At 34.8% G+C, this 13,064-nt stretch overlaps 1 protein-coding gene across 1 annotated transcript; it reads left to right on the top strand.

The window, feature by feature from the left end:
• Positions 1–7,603: 7,603 nt before the first annotated feature.
• LOC142630988 (GRAS family protein RAM1-like) lies at positions 7,604–9,079 on the top strand. The gene has a single exon (XM_075805078.1). It carries the CDS (start codon positions 7,630–7,632, stop codon positions 9,022–9,024), a length of 1,395 nt encoding a protein of 464 aa, XP_075661193.1. The 5' UTR covers positions 7,604–7,629; the 3' UTR covers positions 9,025–9,079.
• Positions 9,080–13,064: the final 3,985 nt, after the last annotated feature.

Raw genomic sequence — 13,064 nt, 5'->3', positions numbered from 1 at the left:
TTTTACATGGTTCTTGAGGGCTTGTACAATTCAAGGCATTAAATTTGAATTTTAAATTCTTTGAATGAAATTTGCGAAGAAGAGCAACACCATGCAGTGTATCCTCACCTGCTTCTGAACCTTTTGCAACTATGCTAAGAGGGCTCAGCAATAATTTTCAGTTGGAAGGTGGCTATTATGCAGCATTTGGTATTCACTTTGGAAGACCTAAATGAAGTTAACCATTTTCAGTCCTCGATTGGTTTGACGCCCCTCTATAGTGTAAAACCAGAGAATAAATGCAGAGTGCGCGCATGTGCGTGCACACACGTGTGTGTGCTCTGCATTTGTTCTCTGGGTTTACATTATCGGGTTGGCTACAGCCTATTATAATCGGAGAACAAATACAGAGCACCCTAAGGGCACACATTAATTATTCATTTTTGGTAAAAAATTTCTCAAAAATTGAAAAAGTATTGATAGTTTTTTCAATTCCTAAGAAAATTTTACCATAAATAAATGGCTTAATATGTGTCCTTAGGGCACACATTAACCGGACCCTTTTATTAAATACAAAAAGTTGAATATCCCGACTATAGCAGAAAGCTTCTGATTAGTGTGTGTGTATGTGTGTATGTGTGTGTGCACGCGCTTTGCATTTGTTCTCTGGTTTTACATTATTGTGTTGGCTACAACTTATTATAACCGAAGAACAAATACAAAGCACCACCAATTGCATTTTCAAAGGCTTTTTATTAAATACAAAAAGTTAAATACCCCGGTTGCAACATAAAGCTTTTGATCAATGAATGAAGTTGCCTTTAGCTTTCGCTTGAGTTTTAGGGTCCGTTTGGTTGAGAGGATGGAAAAGTGAGGGGATAGAAAATAGAGGGAGGATGAAAAAGTGAGAGGATAGAAAATAGAGTGAGGATGGAAAAATGGGAGGATAAAAAAGTTTTTAATTTTCCTCATTTGTGTTTGGTTGAGAGGGTAGAAAAGTGGAAGGATGGAAAACTTTTTGATTTGGTTGAAAATAAGGTTTGAATAAATTTACAATCATGTCTCTCTTAAATAAAACAAAAAAGTAATACATTATACTTTTTTTTAAAAATTGTATATAAATGAAAGTAGACATTTCCTAAAATAACATAAAAAAATCATTCAAAAGTGTTATATTAAAAAAATAATAAAAAGAAAAATTAAGAAAAAAAGAAGAAGAACCCACCACCTCACAAAACCAAAAAAGATAAAAAAATAAAAAATAAAAAGAAAGAAAGAAGGAAGCCAACGTTACAAGGAAACTGGAAAAGTCAAAAGAAAAAAAAAAAGAAAGAAAGAAAGAAAGAAGAGAGCAAGCCAACGTTACAAGAAAACTGGAAAAGTCAAAAAAAAAAAAAAAAAAAAAACCCAAAACGTTAATTAGAATTTTTTTATTTATTTAATTTTCACTTCAATTTTCTCTTCAATTTGGAGAGATTGTATTTTGAAGAGGGAGGAGAGAAAATTGGTGAGTCCCACCACTTTTCTCTCCCCCTCCCCCTCTCATCTAAACAGTGAAAAATGTCATTTTTTATTATATTTTCCTCTCTCAGTCTCTCTATTTTCCATCCTCCCTGTTTTCACCTCAACCAAACATACTCTTAGGAGCGGTTTGGTTGATAGGATTGAAAAATAAGAGAACAGAAAATAGAAAATGAATGAAAAAGTACGAAAATAGAAAAAATTTTAATTTTCCTCATTTGAGTTTGGTTGGAAGGTAAAAAAGTGGAGGGATAGAAAATAGAGATTGTATAAATATACTCCCATGCTCTTATTACATAACTTATTTTATATAAATATTATATAGAGGAAAAATAAAAATAAAAAACTGGTTCTATGTAAAATGGTTCAAATTCAGGGAAAAAAAAAACAGATTAAATGTGAGTAGCAAAGAACCAAGAAAAAAAAGTTTCAACGAAACCAAAGACAGAGCCAAAAAAAAAAAAAAAAAGATTTAAATAAAAAAAGAAAAAGGAAAAAGAAACAAGGTTGAACGTCAGACAAAGAACCCATAAAAGGAAAAAAAAAAATGTAGCAAAGAAGAAGAAAAGAAAAAAGTGTTAACATTGAATTTACTTTAGGAGAGCAGAAGGGGTAGAAATGTCATTTTTATCAATTCACTTTTCCTCCCCATTTTCTCTCCAATTTGAGAGAGTTCGAAAATAGTAGGCCATTAGAGAAAATAAGTGGGTCTCACCATTTCTCTCATCCAAAATCACTCCAACTAAATAGGGATGACAATTTTATCCCGCCTCGCTTAACTCGCCCCGCCCTCGCTTCATCCCGCGTGGGTTTTTCCCGCTCTGCAAAGGTGATGGGGCGGGAATGGGACAAGATTTTAGACCCGCATCACGGGGCAGGGCGGGGATGGGTTTAGACTTTTTAGACCCACCCCGCCCCTGCCCCACCCAAGTTGCTAAGAGTTCTAATTATAAATTTTTCATATCATAAAACTATATTATTTAAATAACATATCAATATTAGTTTATTTTATTCTACCTAATGTGGTTCTCTACCTTTATTTTGTTATGTGTTATACTATGAGGTTTTTTCTTTTTTTTCTTTTTTTTCTTTTGTAATTGTCTTGTTAAACGCTTGGATATATTATTCAATTTTTTCTAAAAATTGATTTAATTTGATGGGATAAATTTAGTTGTAATTTTAAGTATATCTTTATTAATGAAATAGGTTTCATTAAAAAAATTATTCTAATTGTAGGGCAAATTAACAAAAAGTAGAGTTTTTACAAGGTGAGGCGGGGCTTCGCAGGGCTCCAAGGGGCAGGATGGAGTGAGAAAGTTTCCTTCATCACACGGGGCGGGGCGGGAATGGAGCAAGACAAAACCATGCGGGGCAGGGACGAAGATCTCATCCTTCGGTCCCATCCCGCCCCATTGCTATCCCTACAACTAAACACCCTTCCCATTTAAAATCTCTCCTATTTTATCTCTATTTTTCATTCTTTCTATTTTCACTCCAACCCAACATAGTCTTAACCTCCCAGCCAATGGCTTTGACAATGCTCTCCTAAGCCGCTAAATTGCCAACCTCTTCTCCCACTCTATATCTTTGGATTTCTCCATATCCAAATGTGGAATAGTGCAGTCCCCCAATACAGATAAAAACTGACTCTTCACTGTCAGCTTCATAATACAAACTTAACAATTTCATTTCGATTCTATTGATCAGACAATGAGTCACTACACCCTTCAGACTCTCTTATAAAAAGAACTCTAAAAAAACAAGTAATTCCTACTCTCCCAACAAAGTAAACTCAAGCAGAATCTCTATTAATTGTACCCCTACTGAATCAGTCTATCTCTAAGGGTCAATCTGTTTTGGAAAACCAACAAGTAAAAACACATTTAAACCAAGAAGTAATAACATGTTTAAGAATGGAAAAAAACCGAGAGCCTTGTAGCTCAACTAGCATCTCTTGGTATTTTTAATAAAGATGTCTAGAGTTTAAATTTTCCCGCTTCCAACTACTGAATATCGGAAAAAAAAAACAAAAAACAAAACAAAACAAAAGGCAAAAGGCAAAATAGGCTTTGACATTGAGTCGGCGTGATATGACATGCACCAGGAAAATTGACTCATGCAGTATCTCATAAATTTATTAATCCACTGTAGCACGTTGATTATGGACAAAATATTTTGGTAAGAAAATGAAATTTTCGACATAAGGATCAAGGCAGAGAAAGACAAGCTTGACGTCCTAATTATACCAAATAAATCCTGGTGGGGGAATAGAAGTTTCCTCTACTTTTCAAAGAAAAGTATCTGTCTTTTCTATATGTATGACTATAGTGCCTGTGGGGAAAGGTATTCTTTTCATTTTCTTGTATATATATAATATTTTGACCTACTCGTGCAATGGCACTAGATCTCAGCATATACGTACTCATGAACGCATAAGAATGAAAGTTCAAAACCAATAGAGAAAAAGCCGAAGCCAAAGGAAAATGTCAAATAAGTTTCACTTTGTAATCACAGCCTTTCTTATAAATTAAGATAATAATTAATACTTCTCTCCGTAAAAACACTTTGTATGACATAACTGTATACGTATAAAAGTCACATATTATTCCTCCTGTTTACAATTACATATGATTGTATTTATTGAAAAAATAAATATATTTACCAGAATATAAATCTTACATGATATTGCTACATGAAAAGAAATAGAGGCAAGTGAAAAGTTCGAATGCAGGTGATGACAGGGAACCTAGCTGCTCGACCCATTTGATCTTTTACTTATGACTTTGTGTACCTTTTACCTTTTTCTGTATATAAAAAAATAAAATAAAATAAAAATAAAAAAAGAAAAAGAAAAATTCTGGTAGGTAGCAAATTCTAAAAGTAATATTTGTATCTTCTACCCAAAATTGTATTTCTATGTTTTTTTATTATCGACCAATCTTATTGACTTGAAGAATTCAAAATGAAAAGTAATACAGAATTTATGATGTAATGTTTTCAATAAGTAGTTATGATCCCCAAATCAAAATAATTGAAAAATAGGATATCAAAATGGAGATAGCATAACTTTATATATATATATATATATATTGGCTTTTTGGGAATATAACCTATGCGGGTATCAGAGAGATAATGGTAGGTAATTTCAACTTATTCGAATTTGGGAATCAGCCTCTATAATAAATTGGAGGTAAAACTGTTTACATGATGTTTCCGGCCCTATAAAAGTAGGAAATTTTGTGCACTAAAAGTATGACTTTTTTCCTTATCATGTTGGCATGTGGGCTGCGATATTGCCCCCAGTTGTGGTATCATGACTAGAAAATTTTCACTTTTTTCGAGAAAACAAATTACCACCTACACATGTTTGGCGGATCATGTCGAGTATGAGACATTATATAGGATGAAATATAGTTGGCAAACATAAATCTGCGTATATAGGGTAGCTCTGAAGTTGCCAAATGCCTGTGTTATAGTGCATGGGGCAGCATCAGCTTGATTACAGCTATTACAAGATACAGTAAATTAATTGTGCTGTCTTATTAGGCAAAGAACGAATCATTAAACTGGCAACATGTCCTCCATAAACAGAACAATCTAGGAGAAATTTAGCATTTCGATAGCTCCATGTTTCATGTGATTTTTGAAGAGCAAATGCTCCTATACATTAATTATGAACTAAGTCCAACTGATACCTTAATGTAACAACTTCCAACTTAATTATTAGTATTCCATAAGGTCAATGCTAAAAGGCTGGATTTTTTCTTAGTGGACAATTTCCTCAAAAAAAGGTTTTAATTAATGTCATCTACACTTAAACCAATATGATATTTAATTAAGAAATTCAATGTTCAAATACTTAATATATATTAAAATCCATAAAATAATTTACAATTCTTTCCAAAAAATTATTAATTATTTTTAAACTAAATAAATCGTGAGAGCAAAAGTCCACTCTATTATTATATTTAATGGAGATAAATCAGTTAATCAATAACATAAAAATATACTCCCTCCATCTTATTTTGTTTGTTTTGTTTGAAAAGTCAAATTTTTTAAGGGAACATATTGTCTTATCTGCCTTATAAAAATGTATAAGTTTACAAAATTATCCTTAAATAAATTTATCAGCTTTTAAAAAAAAAGTTATTCTTAATGAGGTAACTAAAAAGGTGCCCCAATTAGATTGAATTTAAAAAAAATATATTAGTTAGTTTTCTTTTCAAATAATTTTGAAAATAAAGTAGGGATATAATAGGAATATTAGTAAACTAATAACTTTTATTTTTAGAAACAGAACAATACTTTGGGACATCCCAAAAATAAAATAGAGAACAAGTAAAGTGAGACGGAGGGAGTAGTTTTTTTGTCTACTAATAATACTCAAATAAATAGAACTCAATTTAAAATTTAAAGTTTATAATAATTTTTAACTTACTTCCAAAATTGTAAAATAGATGCCAAATTACTTTTAGAGCATCTCTTTCTTCTTTCTCATTTTTCCCTCCTTTTTCTTTCCTCTACTAATCCTCTTTTTCTCTTCCAGCGGTTGGAAAAGTGTAAAGGTTTAGGTTAAGTAGATTTTTTTTTTAGGGACTACCTTTATAATTTTTTTTTTCTTTTTCAACTTATTTAAATGCATAGGCTTTTAAAATAAAAAAGGATCTTTAATTTTTTAACAAAGCTCTCATAATTGATCCTATAAAATTGTTTTTGATTAGGTGTATTTAAAAACAAATTAATTCAAACTCTCCAATGTTTTACGTATAATCCAAATCTTTTACAAACATAAGTAAGTGCATTAACGCCCCCACTCCCACAGCATCAATCAAACAATTGGTTCAACTCAATTCAAAATCCACACAAATTTTTCTAAAAAAATAAATTAAAAAAAAGTATCATTTTAATGTGATATAACCTAATTAAAGCAAGAAGTGGCACCTAGCATTCAAGAGAATGCATTAAAAGAAGTAATAAAAAAATTGAAAACAATGAGACAAAATTAGTGGGAAAACCATTGAAGAAAACGTGAATATACTAATGCCTTCATGAGTGTTTGTTTCCAACTAAACTCTAGGAGCTCATTGCTCCCCATCTTTTTGTATGTATAAATAATTGTTCCCAATAAGTAAAAACTATTATTTACCAGCATAATTCATATTTCTTGTAAAAATCGATCGGGACCAGGTACATTGTAATTGTGACATACAAACTAACCAATCATCTCCTAATCCTAATATTCTCTAAAAGACATATCAAATTCTAATTAATGGCAGTCTATCAAATCAAAGTTAAGTTTCTATGCTCTTATCCAATAGACTTTGTACACACACATCCCTTGGGTTACAATAATGGAAATTTGAAATTTTAGGTCAAAGCAAGTAATTAAGAATTTTTGTTCAAGAATTATTGATCTTATATATGAAGCCAAAATTCATTGTAAGAAACTACATATGTAGGATATGAAGTACATAGACTATGCCATATTTATGTCAAAATATGTCTCTTCCATTTAAGCTGATATATCCTTGTTGATACAAAGCATCAATTATTGGACCCGACAAAAATATTATCCAAATTTATTAGACTGAAGAAGGTCAGCAATTCTCTCTAGGTTAAAACATGGAACTTTCTTACAAAACACAGTCAGATAAATACTAAGACAAGGTCTAGGAGAAAAAAGAGAGGACAAGTATTTGTTGGGACATCTAGAAGGATATAGAATGAAGACAATTCTTCAAGGACGGTAGGTTGATTCCTCATTTTTCTTGCTATTTTTTGTCGAATCTGCATGGCATCTTCTAAGCTTTCGGAAACTACCAAAGGACCAAAAAACAAACCCTTTCATAGATTTCAAAAGCAGCCCAATATAATAATGGAAAGAATATCATTTTGTTTCTTGACTAAACACTGATTTTGAAGAATCAAAAGATACCATCTCATCGGAAAAGAAGGGTAAGAAAAATATCCAACGTCTCTCTCTTGTCCTTGGTTCTATTCCCATGTGATTACCAATGAATATCTTTAAGTTATGCCCATGCTATACACTTTCCATAAATACTCAACCTTTATGACCTTTTCTCATATCCTAATTTCACACAAACACAACTCTCTCCCTCTATCTTTCAAATGGAAGACACATATGAGGAAGAAGATCTTTTGAATCTTAGCCTTGCCATTGTTACAAATTCAGGGAGAGATGAGAGGACAAGGAAGAGGAAGAGAAGGGATACTTTAAGCCCTATGCAGCAGCATTCGTATGAAGGTTGTGAAGAGAAGATATTTAGGCTTGTCCAAATGAGGGAACAAATGCTAAAACTTGAGTCCCACAAGGTCAGAAAAGCAATAGTAGTTGAAGATGGAAATGGGCTCCATTTGATCCATTTATTGCTCATTACAGCCACAGCAATTGACCAAAACAAGGTGGGCTCGGCTTTGGAGAATCTAAGCGAGTTGTACCAAAATGTGTCCTTAAATGGAGACTCAGTGCAAAGAGTGGTGGCCTACTTTGCAGATGGTTTGGCAGCAAGGCTGCTTACACGAAAATCTCCTTTCTACGACATGATCATGAAGGAACCAACAAATGAAGAAGAGTTTATTGCCTTTACTCATCTCTATCGCGTGTCGCCTTATTACCAATTTGCTCATTTCACAGCAAACCAGTCCATAATAGAGGCCTTTGAGAGGGAGGAAGCTATAAACAACAGAACGTTGCATGTAATCGATTTTGATATCTCATATGGCTTTCAATGGCCTTCACTTATCCAATCTCTCTCTGAAAAGGCATCGAGTGGAAATCAAATCTCTCTCAGAGTAACGGCGTTTGGAAGAAGCTTGGAAGAACTGCAGGAAACAGAAAACAGACTGGTAAGCTTCTCAAAGGGGTTCCGTAACTTAACCTTTGAATTCCAAGGACTGTTAAGAGGTTCCAAGCTCATTTACCTAAAGAAGAAGAAACACGAAACATTGGTTGTAAATTTAGTTTTCTATCTGGATACTTTGAATAATTATCTTGAGGTTTCTGACACTTTGAAATCTATACATTCACTTAAACCCTCCATTGTAATCTTAGTGGAACAAGAAGGAAGCCGAAGCTCACGAGGCTTCTTATCAACATTCATGGAATCATTGCATTACTTTGCAGCCATGTTTGATTCATTGGATGATTGTCTTCCGCTAGAGAGCGCCGAGAGGTTGGGCATTGAGAAGAACCTTCTTGGTAAAGAGATCAAAGGCTTGCTTAACTATGACAATATTAGTGGTATAAATTGCCCAAAACATGAGAAGAAGGAAATATGGAAGGCAAGGATGGAGAGTCATGCTTTTAGGGCAGGTAAATTAAGCTCCAAGTCTATGATCCAAGCAAAACTTCTTTTGAAAATTAGGACCCATTATTGTCCTCATCAATTCGATGGGGAGAGTAGTGGTGGGTTCAGGGTTTTTGAAAGAGATGATGGAAGAGCTATTTCTCTTGGGTGGCAAGATAGGAGTCTGCTTACAGCCTCTCTATGGCATTGTGTATGATAGACACTCTTCTAATACATTCATCATTTTTGTAAACTTTATTCAAATAATGAACTTTGACAGAATGTAAATTTTAAATGACAATTTAGTTTACTTATCTTGTTCAACATTTATTATATATAGGCAAAAATACATTTTTGGTTTCAATATTTTAGGCCAATTCCCTTTTTGGTCCTTAAATTTTTGAAGCACCTAATTTAGTCACTGAAAAATGAAAACTGTTACTATTTTGGTCTCAGTCGTCATCTCAGTAACAGAAATATCCTACGTGGCAAATGAAGTGCCCTATTTGTTGACATAATGCTGATGTGTCTATTAAAATATTATAAAAAAATTATCTCGACATTCAAAAATGCCACGTCAACATTTTAATTAAAAAAAAGCCATGTTAGAAAAAATAATAAAAACATAATTATAAACTTCTGATTTTCTAACAAATAAAATAAAATAATAATATTAGAAAAAAAATACTTTCATTATTTTTTTGGAAGATTCCATGTTCTTTCCCAACATGATTGTTCACTGTTCATATTCTTCTGTAGAACATTACTGTTCATGTTTTTCATGTTATTATCCAAATCACATTTTGGTTGCCTAGAAAATTTAAAAATCAAGATTTTCTTTTCTATTCTTGCATTTTCTTAGTAACTTACCAAAACACTAAAACTTAAAAAAAATAAGCTATTTGAAAGAAAATGAAGAGAGACAGGTTGAAACGCTCTGACGAAAAAGAAGACACACTTGCAGCACCAAGAAATTCAAAGAGAGTCATCACCCAACTGAGGCTAATGAGAATGGATTGGGCATCAAAATGGGGAGTTATAAGGATAAACTTGTGGGAGCGATCCTCGGGGCTTTTGCACAAGCTTTTGGGTTTGGTAGTTTAATGCAAGAAGACCTGGAGTTTGATAATGAAGAGGAGTATGTTCATGATGGTAGTGCTAAGGTCTGTTTTTCCAAAGAGGATAAAGTCCACATGAGAGCACCGTGGCAAAAAGCACTCATCATGAAAACCTTTAGGAGAAGAATGGGGTTCTCTTTTCTTGTCAATAAGGTTCACAGTATGTGCAATCCAAATGGGGGTATGGAATGTATTGACCTGGGATTTGATTATTTTCTAGTTAAGTTTGAACTAGTTGAAGATGTGGACAACATCCTTAAGGGTGGTCCCTAGTTCATTGGGCAACAATTCCTTGCAATCAGGCAGTGGGAGCCTAAGTGGCCTCCTCTGCAATTCTCTCTTCGGTAGTAGTATGGATTAAATTACCAGAGCTGCCTATTGAATTCTATGAGCCAAACGCACTCCTCAAGATTGGGAGAGCTACTGACCCAGTTCCCAAATTGACTCACACACGGCCAACGGGGCAAGGGGCCAATTTGCCAAATTATGTATCTAAGTTAACTTGGATAAACCTCTGATAAGGACGATATACCTTGGTAAATTAGCGCAGAGCGTGCAGTATGAGGGAATCAATTCTCTATGCTTTATATGTGGCAGGATTGGACACAAGTTATAATCATGTCCATATATCATCAAAGACCAATCAAAGGAGCCAGTCACAGAATAGAGTGCTAGCTCTAAAGAACACGAAAATGCTTAGGGGATGGATGAAACAAGAGTGGAGAGGAAGCAGAAGGAAGAATAAGGAGAATGGATGGTGGTCAGTAGACGGAAACCTAATAATAAGGCAAGGAACAAGCAACAAATGCTAGAGCAGAGCCAATCAGTTGAGTCAACTCCTACGCAAAGCTCCATAGCTAAGCCTAAGAAGGCGGAATAGAGCAAAAAGGAAGGGAAGAGAAAAACTATGCACAAGCAACCTATAGTGTCACATAGGGAGACCTACAAGACAGTTATGTCAAATCATAGCAAATCAACACTTGGTAAGGGTGCAAAGGGAACGGGTGTTCGCACCAAACTAAACCAGAAAGATAAAGAGTTAGTTATGATTCAACAAGGGGGAGTGGGCCCTAGCAATACAAATGGGTTGTTTGCTTTTGGGTCAGGAGCAGTTATCTTAAAGTTGGATGGGGCTTGTCAAAGCCCATTTCTTTTCTCTAGCCCATCAAGCTCATGTCCTAAACCTAATTCAGCGAAGAAGGAGAAAGAAACTAACACTCCTGTAAGCCGCCGAAATGGAAGGAAATGAAAAGTGGGGGATCTTCTACAAAAGGAAGGTAATACTTGTGGGAGATGAGACCATTTGATGGATAAGGCAAGATCCAACCGAGATATGGGGATGGTTTGAGCTAGAGCTGATGATAGCATGTAAGAACATGCTCCCATTGATGGAGACAAGCGAGAGACTGGGGTATCTGCCATTGAAGGATGAAGTTTGGATCACAACTCCAAATCCATGGTGGAGGTTCCTGACAAACAGACTATCGGTGCCAGTTTCATTGCTGATAAGCTCAAGGCCACTAGCAACAGGATCAAGTGTGCTAAACTTAGAATAAACTCTATCATAAGCAAAGGTGGAATAGACACAGCCAGTGATCACTATGAGGAAGATCTTGCAAGACAAACTGGTGGAATGCTTGATGATGGGTAACCCGTACCAAGTAAAAATGATTCAATTTGCAGAGCCCGAGATCAATGGAACACTTCTAATCAAGGCAATGCAGGATGCTTTGGGGATAATCAAACATTTGACAACTCTATTCCGGGGGAAATTAGAGTCAAGGAAGGAGATGATGGATGTATAGAGGTTGAGAGATGTTGAGGATGCCTCCTTACTGTCTCATTTTGATGCTACCATTAACCCTTATAGAATCATGAATATCTTAATTTGGAATTGCAGGGGTGCAATGAAACTCCAATTCAAGAAAACAGTAATGGATTTGGTGGAATGGCACTTACCGATCCTTATGGTGATCACGAATACAAGACTAAGTGGAGTAAGGGCTGATGAGGTAATTGAAACTCTCCCCTTTGATGGAGTTGCAATGACTGACACAATTGGATTTTCAGGAGGGATTTTGTTGCTGTGGCACTCAGATTTTGTCCAAGTGGATGTCTTGACAACAAAAGGGTAGGAAATTCATGCCTAATTCGGGTAAGATCTCAATCTTTGAACTGGTTAATTAGTGCTATATATGCTAGTCCTAGATTTGTAGAAAGATGCATATTATGGAATAATCTTAGAATGTTAGCAACTATGCATGATTTGCCCTAGGCACTCATGGGGGATTTCAATGAAGTCCTCTCGAAGGAGGAAAAGTCTGGTGGGAACCTGATCTGTCAAAGAAGGATGAGAGCAATCAAAGAGTGTATGGAGGACTGTCAAATGTTGGATTTAAGTTTCTCAGGACCAAAGTTCACATGGTCTAACAAGAGAGATATTAAAGACTTAATTCAGCGTAGATTGGACAGATGTTGGGCCAATCCGGGATGGAAAGCCTTTTATTCAGAAGCTAATGTTACACATTTGGCTAGAGTCAATTCAGACCATTACCCCCTACTATTAAACCTGAATCCCAATATAGGCACTACTACTGACAGGCCATTCAGGTTTCAAACTATTTGGTAAGACTGGTGTGCAAAGCTAAATCAAGAAGAAGCTAGAAGCTTGGCCCATATTCCTTCAGATAGAGAAATTTGGAATGCCCTCAAGTCAATGAAACCCTAAAAAGCCCTGAGTGTTGATGGGTTACATGCTGGTTTTTTCTAGAGATTTTGGCTTGTGGTTGGAGAATTGATAAAGAGGGAGGTGAAAGAAGTGTTTACAAGGCAAAAAATCCCAAATTACCTCAATAAAACTCCGATTGCTCTCATTCCCAAGCAACTTGGCCCTTAAACTGTCAACTAGTACAGACCTATAAGTTTATGTAACACGGTCTATAAGATCATATCAAAGATTATTGTTCTGAGACTTCATCCTCTCCTGTCATCTCTGATCTCTCCAATGCAAACAACCTTTCTTGAAGGGAGAAGGGGTACTGATAATGTTATAATTGCACAAGAGTTAATTTATTCTTTTAAGAAGAAGAAGGGCAAGACTGGATATATGGTAGTGAAAATTGACCTTGAAAAAGCCTAT

This window comes from Castanea sativa, chromosome 1 (assembly GCF_040712315.1).
Source record: "Castanea sativa cultivar Marrone di Chiusa Pesio chromosome 1, ASM4071231v1".
Taxonomy (NCBI): Eukaryota; Viridiplantae; Streptophyta; class Magnoliopsida; order Fagales; family Fagaceae; genus Castanea; species Castanea sativa.
The sequence above is the reverse complement of the archived record's forward strand: the minus strand, read 5'-3'. Positions and strand labels throughout refer to the sequence as shown.